Consider the following 17,825-nt stretch of genomic DNA (forward strand, 5'->3'; position numbering starts at 1 on the left):
ATGTATGTGTGTACGTACATACACACACATGTATGTATGTACACATACACATGTACAAACTATAACTTGAATTTGGGCTTTTATGAATGTGTTTTAATAAATCGTCGGGTCCGCTGAAATTGAGGCTCGTCTTTTAGAAGATGAAAAGTAACATAGTTGGCAATAGGAATAGAGTTTCTTTCTGCATTGATCTATACATAGTTTGAAATCATGGCTTTTATCTATACATAGTTTATGACCTCATAAGTATGTTGAATGATTTTGCATGGATCAATACATACTTGATATATCCATAGTTTAGTTGTTCATTTCATTGGCATGATTCACTTTGATTAATGGTATTGCATTGATCTCTCACATCACTATACTGGAACTCATTGGACTATTTTGCTAAACAGATTTGAACCATGATAAACTATGTATAGGTCAACTATGTATAGATAAAAGCATGATTGCCATGTTTTGCTATTATGATTGGCACTATAATATATACAGGTAATCACATGATCACATACTGGAATTCATTATTGAGCACATACTGAGCACATATTGATTATGTATAGATAAAAGCCATGATTGCCATTGATCTATACATAGTTTATGATTTGGCTCTATTTAATGGTATTGCATTCATCTCTCACAGCAGTACACTAGAACTCATTACTGGCAAGAAATTGTTACAAAGTTTAGTTGTTCATTTCACTGGTATTGATCTCTCACAACACTATACTGAAAGTCATTAGTGAGCATATATTGACTATTTTGTCAAACAGATTCTAAACAAACTGTTACAGCATATATTGGACTGTTTTGCTAAACAGATTTGAACCATGATAAACTACGTATAGGTCAACTATGTATAGATAAAAGCCATGATTGCCATGTTTTGCTTGATTGGCACTATGATATATACAGGTAATCACATGAGCACACACTAGAATTCATTATTAAGCACATATTGAGCACATATTGATTATGTATAGATAAAAGCCATGATTGACATTGATCTATACATAGTTGATTCATACATAGTTTATGACTTGACTCTATTTAATGGTATTGCATTCATCTCTCACAGCAGTATACTAGAACTCATTACTGGCAAGAAACAGTTAGAAAGTTTAGTTATTCATTTCACTAGTATTGATCTCTCACAGCACTATACTGGAATTTATTAGTGAGCACAAGTTTATGACTTGGATCTATTTAATGGTATTTCATTCATCTCTCACAACAACATACTAGAACTCATTACTGGCAAGAAATTGTTACAAAGTTTGGTTGTTCATTTCACTGGTATTGATCTCTCACAGCACTATAGTGGAATTTATTAGTGAGCACATATTGACTATTTTGCTAAACAGATTTAAAACAAACACCCAAAAATTGTTACAAAGTTTAATTTTTCTTTTCACTGGTATTGATCTCTCACAGCACTATACTCGAATTTATTAGTGAGCACATATTGACTATTTTAAAAACAGATTTGAAACAAACAGTTACCACATATATTGACTATTTTAAAAACAAATTTGAAACAAACAGTTACGTTTGAATGAACCAAAAAAACTTTAAAAAATCCAGTATGCAAAGGTGGGTGTGAGAGGAGAACCGTTTACCGCCGCCGCTGTTCAAAGTGGAGAAGAGAAATCGCAAAAAATGCCACAGCCACACGCCACGGCCACAGGAAACCACGGCCACAGAAAACCCACAAACCAGAAACCCTCACAAACCACGGCCACAAAAAACCCACAAGCCCAACAAACGCAGCAAACCAAAAACCCTCGCCTTCGCATAACAGAGCACGAAAACAATACAACCGTCGTCTTCCAAAAAACCCAATTTGTTCTTCCAAAAACCTAAGGCGAATTTGGCGGACCCAACGATTTATTCAAACGCATTCATAAAAACCCAAAACCTGGTTTTCATTTCAACTTCCACCTATTTCTTGGAAGAAATTTCTTCCAATTTTCGAGCGAAATTGGCAGACGAAACTCGAAACCGGGTTATGCGTTTGATGAACCAAACGCCACTGTTTTCTTCCATAACTTGATTTTGGCGCTGAAAACCCTATTCCGCGCCCGGTATTCCCATAACCAAATGGGGCCAAAGAGAAATCCGATAGCTTTATAATCTAATAATCTAATACGAGAGTCAATGTGCCATAGTTCCTTTCATATATGGGTTGGTTGTATTTTTGTGTAATGGGGAAGGAAAGGGTCACTATTAAGCAACGAAATGTTAATTAGGAAAGAAAATTTCTTTGAAGCAACATTTGTTTACAATAGAAGTTTAACTAATATAATTTATGTTATAATCAATAATTATTAGGAAAAACAATATTAATATCAATGCGTGTTGAAGCAATACCAAAATTGAGAGAGTTGGATATTGTTACTAGTTTTATTTATAAATACTGATAAACAAAAAACCAATCAAATATAACTTTTTTGGCCTATAAATTATTTTGACTCAAGCACTTGTCACACCTAAAAATAAAGTTTTAAAAAATACGTATTATTGCAGAATGAATTTATAGTTTCTACGAATAGGTCCAAAATAGATTTGTGAAAAATTTAATCTAGAAGAAAATGTGTTAGTGTCTTGTTGCTCATGTCAAAGGGAACCTAATATTGTTTTGTTGCATGTATAAGATATGGTTGCAAAAGCAAAACACAAAAAGAGTTTTCAATCATGGCAACTTTGTCCTTAAACACAATTGTTCCAAACAAGAAAATGATACAACCTTTCTGCTGTTAGCATTGCCTAGCATTAATTGTGAGAAATAAAATTAGTTACTAAATTCCTAGGTGCTAGTACATTTAACAATAAAGAGCATGAAAACAGTTTATGTGGGCATGTAAACTGTAGCACAACAAAGGAAAGTTCTAAAGCAAGGAAAACAACATGGACCCCAATCATTGATTTATTGTATTGTTTTGCAAGACCACAAACTTTAGGCATCCTAATGGGCCTAGAACTAAATGCGGAACACGTTGCATAGATTTTTGAATGCAAATTTATTCAGTCAATTTTATAAAAAACATGTTTTATAAGATACAACTATGCCACTTTAAAAATTTTGGCCATTATGATACAAGGTCTCTTATTGACGAGTCTCTCTTCCATGCCAATAAGTTTAAAAAGTTGATATGTTAGTTTGTTCTTGAAAAAAATTGCAAGCCCTAGATAATTATTGCATTGAATTGCTCTTGTGAATGGTTAGGTTGAGGGGATATATATCTAGAAGATCAACTGCTTGCTTGCCTCACCACTCTAGTTGTTGAAGATGCATTACTCAAAACTTGCATGAATGAAAAATAACAAAATCTCCTTAGTTGTGAAATCACTCTACTAGGGTTTTGCATGCACTAGGACTTTTTTCTGAGTTCATTTCTAGTTTTGTACTAGAGTCATATCGCATTGATTGAGGGAGCATTAGGGGTTTTTATTATGGCTATGGCCAACTTTAGCCCAATAGGTGATACTGGTGTTGGAGTTGTTGCGAAAGATGTTCATGGTGCCTTGTCTAAACAAATGGTTCCGCAAGTTTGTTCTGAAAGTGTTTCACGAGGTAAGCCCTCCCCTAAAATCATTCTCAACATTCAAGAGTTTGATGATGCCTGTAACTGGCTAGAAAATTATACTTTGATAAGGTATTTTGTGGGTGGGACTCATCCTAAAAGCATTATTAAAGAATGGGTTTCCAAGATCTAGACTCCTCATAGAGTTAGGCTCAAAGACATCCAAAGGATTACTAAAGGAATTTTTTGCTTCAGTTTGCTATCACTTCCCAAGTCGACGAGGTCTTTAACTGCAAGCCCTAACTACTTAGGTCTTCATTGCTAGTTTTCTAGTGGTGGTGTCGTGAATTCTTTGTCTTAGATGAGAAGAAGTTGAAAGTCCCTATTTGGGTCAAGTTCCCAGATCTCCCTGTGCCTTATTGGAAATTTATCCATGCTATTGCACAAACCCTTGGTAAAGTGGTTTGCATGGAACTAAAGAAGTTTTTCAAACCTCATCGTCAAAGGAGGGTATGCGTTGAAGTTGATCTTTCTCGTGATCTCAGAGAAATTGTCAACATTTAGCTTGGGGTTCACACCTTCACCTAGAAGTTACTTTATTTGAACTTGTCAAACACCTATTGTCGGTGTCAATTGACTGAGCACAAGATCAAGGATTTCCCATTGGTTGTGCCTTGCAAGATAGCTTCTGCCAAAGAGTCATATGCCAAGCCTACTGAGAATGGGAAAAAAGACGAATGGATAATTGTGGTCCACAAGAGTAAGACTTCCTTGTTCTCAAAGAGACAAGGGTCTTCCTTGACCCAACCTTTTTCCTATCACTTCCACTACTGCACTAGTCATAGTAGCAATTCCACCACTTGTTTCAAACCCTATTCACCAGGGATCAATGATGTCTGTGAGTGTTTCTTGGCCCACTTGGTTTCGCACTTCGCAGATAGCTTCCATGATTATATCACTTGGGTATTAACCCGTGCGACACTCTCGCAACCCAAATGACCTTGGAGAAGACCCAGATGATGGTTCTAAGAAGAGGAGAATCATCTCTGGCGCAGATTCTTCTCCTACCTTCACCTCCAACTCATTTTTACACAACATTTTCTCCTCTCTTGGGGACGTGGATGACATGCAAGAGTTGTTTCAATGAATTCTCATGGAATGTGTGGGGTCTCACAAACCCCCCTCACAAATACTGTGCGAGACACTAGATGTCAGCTTGCTATTCTGGATATCGTTGGTCTCCAAGAAATTAAAATTTTAGGGATTTTGCTCAATGCTGCTTGTATTTTTTGGCCAGACACTGCAGCTTTTTCTTCCCAACATGAAGTTGGTTGAGATGGTGTAGTTACTCTTCTTTCACCTCGTCCTTTTTTATTTCTAATGGTTTTGATCCCATGCATAGAATTGTGTGGATTTTTTCATCCCTCAATAATCATTCCTTTGGTAAACTTAATGTTTATGCTCCCAATGATGTTGTTGAAAGATCCCAGCTATGGCATTGGAAGGCAGATTTTCTGCCAATTGCCACTTGGGTTGTCTATGGGGACTTCGATATGGTTGAGCTAGCCTCTGATAAAAAAAGGATTCTGCCTTTTCAATGGACACCTGGGGAACGAGAAGTCTAGCACTACATGTGTATTAAATTAGGCCTTTTCGATACCAATGCCCATCATCATCATTTTGGTGGGAATTGGCATATTTGGCTTAATTTTAGAGCTGAATCTGATAGGATTTTTAAAAGGCTTGATCATGTAATGATATTGTACAATATTTTTCCTCCTTTTTTGAGGAAAGAGAACTACCTATCATTCCTTTGTCGGATGCGACTTTGCTAGACCATTGTCCCATTCTCTTTACTATCACCTAGCAAACAGCTTAGAGGCATCCTTTAAAAACACATTTTTTTCTTAACACATCATTGTTGAGTCATGAACCTAGTATGGCTCACATTTTGTAAGTTTGGAATTTAGAGCCTCGGCCCCACACCCATTATGGGTGGATTCAATGATGGAATGATCCTATCACCTGTACGACAAGATTTCTCTAGATATATGGTAAGCAACTTGCACTCTACCACAAGTGGTCCTATGACGCTACCACCAAAGATCTATTTGCGGCTTCTAAGGCTCTAGCCTTGAATCCGTTTGATTCATACCTATAACTTCGACTTTCCAGTCTCCTCCATCAAACGTAGGTTGTCGACAATTGTGATGCTAGGGGTGCCTAGGTCAAGATTCGTCTCTATTGGCTTGAGGTAGGAGACCAAAATTCAAAGGAAAATTTCCAAGCTTTTAGAGCTTGTCACACCTCAGTTGGGATAATAAAAAAAAAGGAAGGGCAAAAAATCCTTTTCGACCTTCTTGACATTCTTCAAGCCTTTGTTTTCCATTATGAGAATGTCTTCACAGCTCAAGATAATTCTATAGAATGGGAATAGGCTTTGAAGGAATGCATTGTTATTACTCCTAATTGGCTAACAGTTGATAAATGTGCTTTCTATGAGAAATTGTTTACCCTCAGTGACCTCAAGGAAGTTGTCTTTTCCATGGTAGATGACAAGGCTCCTGGGTGTGATGGATTCACCACATATTTTTTTTAAAGCTTTCTAGGATTTTATTGGGCTTAATCTACACAAGGTCTACTTGGAAGCTTATCATTCTAAGTCTCTAGGTAACATTATCAATAAAGGAAATATCAAATTCATACCTAAAGCTAACAATCTTGAAGATACCTGTAATTGGAGACCCATCACCTTGTTGAATATCTCCTACAAGATCATAGCAAAAGCCTTGACACTTAAAGTTTGTTATCACCTGCCTATTATTGTGAGTTTCAAGCAAACCGACTTTATCAAATCCCACTATATACTAGACAACATCATTGCTCTCTGGAAAGGTATGGAATGGGCTTGTAGGTCTAAGCAGTGAGCTCTCTTTCTCAAAACTGACTTTGCCAAGGCTTATGATCATATTGAATGACCTTTCATTCTTGCTATTCTTAGAGCTTTAGGATTTAGACTAGTTTTTCTCCAATATGTGGAGATGCTTTCGGGGATGCTTATTCTTGCATCACCATCAATGGCAGGAAAGCTGAGGCCTTTGGCCTCTTCCGAACCATCCACCAGGGATGTCCTTTGGCTTTGTATGTTTTGGTTGTTGAAGGGTTCGGGTACTTGCTGGCCCATTCCATCTCCTCTGGCCGTGTTAAAGGCATAGCTCTACCCAAGTCTCCCACTTAGCTTGTCAATGGGCATTTTGTCGATGACTATTTCCTCACTCTCATTGAGGATGGGTACAGTGTATCGAATGCTCTCCAATGTCCAAGCACTTTTTGTTTGGCTTTTTGATCTGCCATTCAATGGAACAAGACTCCAAATTCTATAGCGACAATCAACATATCCTCCTTGTAATAGGAATTTAAATTAGATAAGGTTGATCATAGCCACTGGCATTTCTAGGAAACAACAATTATTCCTACACAGAAAAAATGATATTTTACAACAGCCAAATGCAATGCTCATTTTCCTTACCAAAATCTCAATCCTTTCTCATTCATCCTCCCTTGCTGCTCTATGCTCCCCATTGAGGGCTTCAAGATGGCCATCTCTACTAATTATATCTCGATAGTCCCCAACAATAGGGACTACTATGTTGTCATCTTTTATGAGGGTAGTAACACAAGATGTACCATTGCTAACACCTTGGAAATTGATGTTTTTAAAAGAGTACGAGCTTGAGAAGAAGTTTGATTCAAAACCCCTAATTTTGGAGGAAAATAAAAATTGAAACAACAAAACAGATACCAAAATTATTTTGAACGAATATCTAGCATTAACCCTAAAAGATTAAGTTTCTTTAAAAACTCTGTATTTGTTGCTAAGTAGCCAGCTCTATCTTGATTTTTTTTAAAGCCAAACTAGCAAGCGTTGAATAGGCATGAGAAGAGTTGGGGTAGACAGAAGGCGGGGCAAGCAAGGATGGTAGGTAGCTACAACTGTAACTGACTACACAAATCAACTGTGATCAATGACAAAGGGCAAGTGCTCATGACGATCTTTCTATGCTTATCATTGTTGGTGGAAGAGGCCAGGCGTGCCATAGAAATATGATGGTGGGATCAAGCAACTCTGTGGCTTCCTCTGCTGCATTTCGGGTGAACTTTTGTACGTTGCACAATGGCAGGAATAAGCAGGACAACCATTTGACAAATCCTTAGGGTTAGCACCAATTTGCCACAATGAAAAGAGTGTTGCACGTCTTTGTCTATAGTTTATTTTTGCAAATTTACATGTAGCTCTTGTTCGTTTCCACCATACAGGTATTGGTAATCAATTAGAATTCATTTGATGTGTCACACGAAATGTTTCAGACTTGAACAAAACATTTTTCGACCAAAAATCTCATAGTAAATAGCCTAATTAACTAATTAAAATCTAACCATCTTAGAAGAACATTTAAGAAAGCGCTTCCCATCTAAATTTCCAATTTAAAGTTAGTCTTTAGTTTGTCTCTCAAAATATTTAGTACGTTCTAGTTCTTAGGGAGTTGTTTAATGATTTGTATTCCACCACACAATTATTTCATTGTAAAAACAAAAACAAATGAATGATTTCTAAGGTTTAATTAAACCGCACGTAGTGTTGAGAGGACGGATATCTAGAAGACCGACCGTTCGCTTGCCTAATCCCTTCTCTTCTGTTGTTGAAGAAGCGTGACCCAAATATGAACGCAAATACCTTTAAGTGGTTGAACACCCCTGACTCGCCCAAGACGAACGCAAATACCTTTAAGTAGTTGAACACCCCTGACTCGCCCAAGACGAACTAACTTCTTATATTCAGTCCCTCTCGTCATGTCAGGTGTCATAAGTGACGCGTGTAATAAAATAATCCACAAGGGAGGAAATAAATCGATGAAAACAATGTTCCCCGGACACAGATGGGACGTGACTACGAGTCAGGGGTGTGGAGGGCCACCGCTTGTTTCTAGAAGCCAAGAGAATCTTACTGGACTATACAATTCCTATGCTACTCTAGACTCCCCTTCGATTTCCGTTCCTCTCTTGATATATAATGCTTTAAATTGTTTATCATCACCATCAAAAGAGTTTTATTTCTCCGATCAAATCTATTTACAGTGAAGGTGAAATACGGAATTTCCATCTAGCAAAATTGTTGTTTTTGGTCAATTCGAAGCTTTCTGTAAAATATCAATGGAGTACGGTGCATCAATTAGGGGTTTCCAGGCGCCTCGTGTTATGAGCAACTCTGCTTCTTCTGGAATTTCACGGGTTCGAATTGGAGCGAGGCCGAATCATTCTACAAGTATTAGGGCTTTCCGTTCTCAAAATGTCCCCTTTTCTTCTTCTTCATCTTCGCTGTATGATGTTCTGTCTGTCTCTCCAGACGCGAGTGCGCGTGACATAAAGAACGCATACCGTAAAATGGCTCTTAAATATCATCCTGACGTCTGCCCTGCTGAAGATAAAGAAGAGTGCAGCAGATTGTTTGTGAAAGCTCAGGAGGCGTATGAGACTCTGTCTGATCCCCTGCTCCGTGAGGATTATGACTGGAGGCTGCAGAACATGTTCACAGTAGGCGATTATGAAGGCGGATTAGGGAGTAGTCAAGTCTGGGAAGCTCAGCTGATGGAATTAATTAGAAGGCGATCAAGAAATAATTCGTCGTCATCATGGGGTAGCAGAATGAGAAGACGAAATCAACAGGAGCCGTCTGCTTGCTGATGATTACATTACAGTTGATTATTTGAGAGATTGTTGTAAATTGGATTGTAAAAAGGGATGTTTGAGCACCCTACAGTTTTGTAAATAATAAATATTATTAATGTTAATTACATTCGTTATGTGATATTTAAGAAGCAACATGGGTTAATAGAATGTTCCGTGAAACCCTGCATTAAGACTGAATCTTAAAATGTTTTTTAATCAGTTTCTTTCTCAAATGTCAAGTTTACCAGTTCTTTGTATTTCAAAGTTCACCAATTTTTCGATTTCCATAGGACAAAGCGATTGTCAGACGGTGAGTATCATTGTGAGCTTCTTTCATCCTTTTGAACTTGGTTTTTGAGGAAAACTAGTCCAGACCTCCTTCATTCTCTCAGAATTTACGCGCCATGTCTACCTAAATTTGTTTTTATGTATGGCCGATAAGCCAATCTAAAAGCATGCACGGAAACTGTTTGACAGAATGTCTAAGCTAAACGCGGCTTCATGTACTTCAACAATATTGAGATATCCGCACGGTAGATGCTTCGGTTAAGTGCTGCAGCTCTTTCAACAGATTTCGGAACAGATTGTTGTTGCATTGACTGCGTGGCTTTCAGGATATAATCAGAATGGGCGATTGCAATGAATTCTTTAAGACGAATGCCACTTACAGCCGTGAAACCAATCTGATCACTTGGGTAAATTTTCTCTCTGCATATGTTCGTTCGGAAGCAGAACTATGGCAAATAAATTCAAGAATAAACAATTAGAAGCGAATATAAATTTGACATCTTTGTTGAAATGTGTTTACAGAAATATGTTAGCATAGAGAAATCACCCAAACTGTTTGACAAAAGGCTTATCCCAAATGTGATCTCATTCCATCTTTGGATTGCCATGGTCAGCACTCAGATAAGAACAATGGATACTCTCATATAACATAGTCAAGACTATGAACGAGCTTATAGCAAGCTATGAACTTTTAACACCCGATGGAAAAACATGTTTAAGAAGTCACAAGGAATCAGATCAGTTGAGTTAAACCATCACATAAGGAATCGGTATTGCTGTATTTCTCGAACAATACCATCCCATACAATAAAATATGCTAGAACTGCACTAATATTTCATCCAAGCTTGTCAAAGGATTTTATCATCTTTTTGGTAATGGTACAAATATCTTATCTAAGATCAAAGCCTCTCAAAAGATTTTGAATTAGACAGAGGGAATAGTCAGCATCTATATATTAACAGTTTTTAACTCCCATGTCTGAAGCTTGGACTAGCTAGTGAACTGGACTTTATTCTATAAAGAGCAGATGCGTTTTATCCCTCAATGCCACCCTTTTCAGTGTATTATACGTAGCAGTGAAATCTCAATTATACGTATTGTATTCGACTCCCAAGTAAAAGAAGATACCCGCGGCCTTCTAGATGTAATCGAAAGTTTGGGTGGAGAAAGCGAAGTTATCTCAATTATTATTGAGACGACACGCATGATTCATTTCTTTTCTTCTAGAATATCTTCTTATCAACTACTCTCCGATTTGACAAGACTGCTTTTATTTCAGTAATTACGTTTCCCATGACCTCGGAACAAATAATTTTTTTTCCATCACATTCCTCGAAGCTTCGTTCTATGTCGGAGTGAAGATTGCTCCACCTATTCCCAACAAGTTTCCAACGCATATTCTAATAGGATAGTGAAAGGGAAGCTTCTAAAGTTTAAACCTTAAATTCTTAAACTAAAATGTTATGTCTTACCAAGGAGGACACATAGGTTTCAAATTTATTTCAAACTCTCTATATTTTATTTCAAACTCTATATATTTTATTTTTCAAATTCTATATGTGTGACTTTTTAGTTTAGGATTTATCCAATACTTCTATAATTTTTAAGCATATTTTAATAGTGATAATAACATTTGTAAATTAATGCTTTAATATTTTATTACTCACCTTTTTCTACATTTTGAGTTTCGTTTTATTTGTTTTTGTATTTAGGTTAATTGGTCAAATGATAATGGAATCTATTCCAACCACTTTGTGTCGTATTAAAATTTAATTGATTGTGCATATTGCTCACCTTTTTCTACATTTTGAGTTTCGTTTTATTTGTTTTTGTATTTAGGTTAATTGGTCAAATGATAATGGAATCTATTCCAACGACTTTGTGTCGTATTAAAATTTAATTGATTGTGCATATTAGTAGCATGTAATGCAATTCTATACAACATCTAAAATGTAGCATAAGTTGTAATTATTATTCATCAATTAAAAATTAAATTAATATTTAAAATATAATAGATAATATTTAAAATTCATTAATAATTATATTAAATTGAACATTTTAGGTGTTGTATTCATGATGATCATGGGAAAATATTTTGTGCTTTTAATCTAACTTGTCATTTTATATTATTCGAATTGAATAAATGAGAATATCTAGTATTTATGATATGAAAGAAATGTCTATAATATACTAATATGACAATGATTAATCTAGGGACTTAATGAAGGTTACTCATTACTATCAATATCATCTTGAAAGATAACATTTATACCTAGGTCCTAACAATATAGAATACTCATTCTAAAATAGCTTATGTAACAAAACACATGAAGAGTATACATAGTATTCATTCACACTCTTCTTCATAGTATTAATTAGTATAATGGTATTCATTTAAACTCTTCTTTGTACAATAGTATTAATTGAAAGTCCTCCAGATGAGTAGAGCTTCCACATTTGCAAAAATCCATACTTATTTCTGCTCGAAAATCTGGATATGTCGGTTGCTAGCCTCCTAGACAGACATCTACACACTCATTGATATATTTTGAAAGCTAATGAATTTCACTAATCTCTCCAGTGAGAATATGGAAAACTAGTCTCATACCAACATATCAAAAACTGAGCAAAATCTAATGGTGGGGTAAAACGTTAATACCCCCACACCGAGATTGATTTTTTCGACTCTAGAAAATATGTGATTAACTTTAAATCAGCAAAATTAGTTTCTACTACTCTATCTTTATAAACTAATACACGGTGAACATATTATTAGAGCATGATTAAGTTAGTCATATTCATGAGATTTGGAACCATTAAAGCCTAAAAGCCTGAAGGATCTATACTAAAAAAAATTGAAACAATTCTGCTTTTGAATTGATGAGTTTGTGCCTTTAAACTTGAACTTGAACTGTATGGTTCAGGTTTAAGTTCAATAGTTCCTCACAACACTACCTGCCTTCTACAATAGAATGAAAATTTTAATTTTCTAAGTGCTTCACTATTGTACTCGTTCTTGCATTTGATGACCACAAATGAGAATTTTGAAGCTGGTACGAATATGAGTTTAGCATAATGCCTACTATATAAAAGAGTTTTGCCAACTTTGGTATGCTAAGCATAGCTTAACCCATCTTATAATGAAGTTATTTTTACTTCTTGCTTTAACCTAGTTATATTAAAGAACATGACTCATTATTCACCACCACCTTCTGGCCTCGAATCTTGGACTCTCGAGCAACTTAAAACTTCAGATCTTTTTTTTTTTACTTTACGCATGGTAGAGTGACCTTTCAAACTTTGAACTTCAACTTGAGCTTTGAATTGGCATGGTTCAGGTTTGAGTTCAACTTTCACATATGCGAATAGATAGATCAACGATTAGAGGTTGACCACCCACTTTTAATATTTCTCGGTAGTGACAGAACTTGAACTTGAACTAACATGATTTTGAGGTTCAACTTCAACTTCAACAAAGTTACAGACCAAGCTCAAACAATTAACCATGAAAGAAAAGAAAAATACAAGTGTAACAATTGTCTCTGATTAGGGACATGGGCCACAATGGACATGAAGAATCCAATGATTTCTAGTTAGGACCAGTGTCTTTCCAATCAGAACAGAGTCATGATAGCATAGAGGATAGATGAACTTCTTACAGAGACTGATGGGGTGAAGGGTGGGGGGGGGGGGGGGGGGGGGGGCAGGGAAACATGCCAAACAGCTAGACTACCAACACCAAAAAAGCTTGTAGAACTAAAACTTTTTTACAAATATGTACAGGTAAGGAGATCTCACCATAAGAGATGGAGTTAGGAAAGACTTAAACAAACCCATTTACTAGTTGTGAGAAGAACGAGCCTTTCTGGAATAATGAGTTGCATTGACATGACACAAACCAATCCAAACTCCATTTGGAAAACTCTTCATCTTGGCATCTCAAATTGATCAAATTGAGGAACCTCATCAACTAATTATTATGTCCAAAAACCCATATTTCATTATAGATTTCAAATTTTCCTTGAGTATTTAGCATGACATTCTAAAGATCACTTCCCATTGGTGACTGGAAAAGGTTAAACTCAAACTTTCTTAAAGAGGAAACCTTGCCATTAACATGATAAGTGTTTAAAGGACCCCAATCTTTGGAAGAATGATAGGCATTTAAAACATATTCAATGCCAAAATAGCTTTCATCACGCATAGGGTCAACATTCACAGGAAAGTCTTCATTGTTCTGGGCTACAACTAAATCTGAAAACATCTTATCCAATAAAGATGCATCAAATGGATTAGTACTTAAGTCTTTATTTTTAGGATCCTCTTGCCTAATTATTGATGAGAACTTTTCAATGACCTCCACCTCATTTAAATCACCACTCGAGTGGGCCAAGTTTGATTGGGTTGCAATACCTCAACAATCTCATCATCATTAAGCTCCATATCTATTTTGAATTTTTCTTTCCCTTTTAGATTCACAGAATTGGAACAGATGTCAACAAGGTACAAGTTAGTTTTACTTTCAACCCAAGAAATTTCATGCAAGGAAATAGATTTTACAATAAGCCAATTTAAATAATTGCATTCTTCGTCATCCCAAGAAAAATAACAAACTTCAAATTCTAATTGTATGCAAGGTTGATAGTATTTGTTTTGAAATTTTCTATGGGAAGGACAACTTTCAACACTTTTATAATCAGAAAAAAAAAATAGATAAGAAAAAAATTCTTCACTCATAGCATTTCTTCTTATCAATGCTTGGTCTCCATGTGGCTACAACATTTTGATTAGACTATCATGGTGCTAAAAAATTATTTCACAACTTTCTTTTTTTATTAGATTTTCAAAATGAGATGGGTCTTTTAAATCTGATTTCCCTTTGTCATCAACACCAACTCTATTTTCAAAGTGAACATGCTCTAGAATAGTTTGATCACCATCTTCTAGAATTTCAAAAACATCTTTATCCACTCTTTCATGGACATCAAAAATCTCATATTCCATTAATTCATTACCCATATCAGCTTTAAAAAAAAAAGGATTCTTGCATTCAAGTCTTCTCAAGATCTTGGGATGCTTTGGGCTGTAGCAATTCTTTATTGTCCATGCAATCAAATTGAAAGTATTCATAATCAACCCACAAGAAATTTTCTATTTTACCATTATCACTGCTACACCTTTCTCAGTCTTGTTGATTTGCCATACTTTCCTAAACAACATTAGTGTTTGAAATTGAATTAGAGGTTTCAAAGGAAAAAGATTCAAGTTTTGAAAATGGAACAACCATTGGTAAACTATCATTAAACTTATCATCACCAAGCTCTTCCTCAATAGGAGGCACACCAAGGCAAGTCTCTAGATCATCTAATTGAGAGATGTGCTCATCATTATTCTCAATGTGCAAACAATGACCTTATATCATATTAAAAGAGTTATTTTCAGCTAATGTCTATGTGTGTGGAGGGGAGGTTCTCTAAAATATTCACCATCATACTCAACATGTAAATGATAACCTCCAACCACATTGCAGGGACTACTTTCAATGACATGAGGCATTAGAAAATCTTTGTCACTAAGAACTATTAAATTCTGATGTAAAGAGATGGGGAGAATTGGTTTTTCTATTTGAATTTTTTTGTGTAAGTTTTGCCTGGGTAATATTGCTGCTCATAAAGGCAAAAATATGTTTGTACGGGGTGTGTGCACCAAGTTGTGGTGCCAAAAACATGACACCCCATTTTTTTTTTAATTTTAAAAAGCGCACATGTACTTTGGCTTGGGCTTCACAAGCCTAGCCCAAGCCAAATCATGTAAGTGCTTTTTAAAATTAAAAATTTTTATAAATGGGTTGCAAACCCGCATCCCATTTCATTTTGCTTGTATTTCCTCCTCAGAGCGCGTATGCGAGTTGAAGACCTTTGTCACTCGCCTCCTCAAAATGCCTCCTCGTTGCCGAAGTTCAAGATCAAGATCACGTCGTATGTTTTCTACTCTTGTTTTTGCATTGTTTTGTAGTTTTTTTTTCAATTTTTCTTTAAGTTTGTTTATTTATTTAGATTGTAATTGGTTTCTTATCAGGAAATGTGAATAATGAACTACCAAATCCCCATCCGGATCAACAAGATCAAAACAAAAACCCTCCACAAGATCCAAATCAAAACCCTCCACAACAAGAGCAAGAAATTCTGCAACCTTCACCGATTGGAAGACCTCCTCTTGGCACACAAGACAACATAATAAGTGAAATGCAAAGAGGGAAAAATGAATTAGAAGAAATCATTGGTAGGTTTGAAGCTTGTGGACAAGCCAATCCAATGAGAGCACAATTGACATCCTCTCTTGAGTCCATTATGACCCATGTAGCTTTTGTTAGTGGTCAGTTGGATATTTGGCGTGTTAAGAGGGATGAACAAAGAAGATATTATGCAAACAAATTATCATATCAAGATGTAAAAAAAAAGAAATAGAAAAAGGTAGCATTTGTGCATTGTTTAAAAAGCTTGGAGAACAAAATACTATTAGAACTACAACTAAAATATTCCCCATCCATTGGTGCATACATGATGGTATTAGAAATAACTTTTGGGATAGATGGTGGATGGTCTTTGGTGCCCCTCTTTGCACTAATCACGAGGTTCCAATGTATTTCTTAAAGAAATTGTATTGTGAATTTGTCCTTGGGGAGATCCCCAATTATTTTTATGTATTGGAATCTCAAGGTAGAGGTGGGGGTCATCATTTGAAAGGTCAAGGAAATGTCATGACCCTAATGTAGTTAGGACACCTATTGTCAAGCCACATGGTGAGCATGTGATTATTCCTTTAGTTGTGAAGGAACATGTAGAGACCAACACTCTAGGGACTATTAATGCTTTGACGTAGACCCTCATTCATTGCATGAGTCCATTAGTTGAGGAGGAGCCTTTTGTGCATCGCGGTCACATGTGCACATCATGTAGATCCTTATGCGCATTTGGTAGTCATGTTGGAGATAGTATGGATGATGGGCTAGTCACTGGTCAGTTCCTGAGTCAGCCATTTGGCATTGACACATAGATAAATTACAATTATAATACACTAATTTGATCACGTTTCATATGTATAGTAAATGACTAATTAATTAGCATGTATTGACATTGTTCAAAATTTAGGGTAAGAGTGTTGCTAGCTCTAGTAGAGATCCCCCGACCCCATCTTTTGTCCTGTAAATGAGTCCAAAGGTATGTATCGATTTAATCATTTAAATTAATACGTATATTTATTAATTAATCATATGAAGGATTGACAAAAAAAATTTATGCATGTGCATCAGTTCTCTACAGGACCATCGACATTCACTAGGGACTCCGAGCATAGGTGTGATACGAGCTTCGTAGAGGTACATTTGTTTCATGTTAATTTAATTCATTTGATTATATTTGTTTCATGTTTCATGTTACATGTAACTTGTATTGTATGACATGCAACTCTTGACATTTGAGACTCGTCATCTTCGCTAGTCCATCAATCATGGAGTTGCTGCAATGATGGCTAGTTCAGAGCCATTGACTGAGGTATGAAAGAATTTTCTTGGTTTTAGTTGTTGTTTATAATAGTTAGTATCAAATTTTCTAATGTTATTTATAAGTGATTATATTGATTGAATTGTTGTAGGACCTTGTTACACCCGATCATCCACAAGCCTTTGAGGTGGACGTACAAAGTGACTATTTTTTGATGGCGGCAAGAAAATAATTAATTTTGTGTGTACATATATTTGATTTCAATGCATAATGATTATTGATTCATATCTACTTTGTTTGTATCAGCTCGAGTTAGAAAAGAGCCTAAACAAGAGGACAAGCGAGCATGTGAGGAAGACCCCATCATCCTCATCATCTCCCTCCACACAACAACTAAAGACCTCTAGGGATTTGTTTCCTTCTCCTCGTGGGAAGGAGAAGATATAGTTGATAGACACACATGTATAGGCATTAGTGGACATATATGTTTGATTTTATGTAAATAGACATATTCGATATACATTTGATGTATATATGACATTTTATATTTGATGTATGACATATATTTGATGCATGACATTATTAGACTTATGATATTATTGGTTAATATATGATATGTTTGTTCATGTATGATATAATTGGTTATCATAATATATTATGTGTTTGTTAATGTATGACATTATTGGTTATCATAATATATTATGTGTTTGTTAATGTATGACATTATTGGTTATCATAATATATTATATGTTTGTTCATGTATGACATTATTGGTTATCATAA

The 17,825-nt window shown here is 35.7% G+C and overlaps 1 protein-coding gene across 2 annotated transcripts; it reads left to right on the top strand.

Annotated features, from left to right (window-relative positions):
• The first annotated feature begins 8,526 nt into the window (after positions 1-8,526).
• LOC149557703 (chaperone protein dnaJ 20, chloroplastic-like) lies at positions 8,527-9,392 on the top strand. Of its 2 annotated transcripts, XM_089786045.1 has the most exons (2): positions 8,527-8,847; positions 8,929-9,392. In XM_089786045.1, the coding sequence occupies exons 1-2, from the start codon at positions 8,736-8,738 to the stop codon at positions 9,264-9,266; spliced, it is 450 nt and encodes a 149-aa protein (XP_089642171.1). In that variant the 5' UTR covers positions 8,527-8,735; the 3' UTR covers positions 9,267-9,392. The 2 variants fall into 2 exon arrangements, with proteins under 2 accessions (XP_089642171.1, XP_089642170.1); XM_089786044.1 differs by having other exon boundaries at positions 8,545-9,392.
• Positions 9,393-17,825: the final 8,433 nt, after the last annotated feature.

Source organism: Cupressus sempervirens, chromosome 5 (assembly GCF_028749045.1).
Source record: "Cupressus sempervirens isolate cs-2001-9-10 chromosome 5, ASM2874904v1, whole genome shotgun sequence".
Classification (NCBI taxonomy): Eukaryota; Viridiplantae; Streptophyta; class Pinopsida; order Cupressales; family Cupressaceae; genus Cupressus; species Cupressus sempervirens.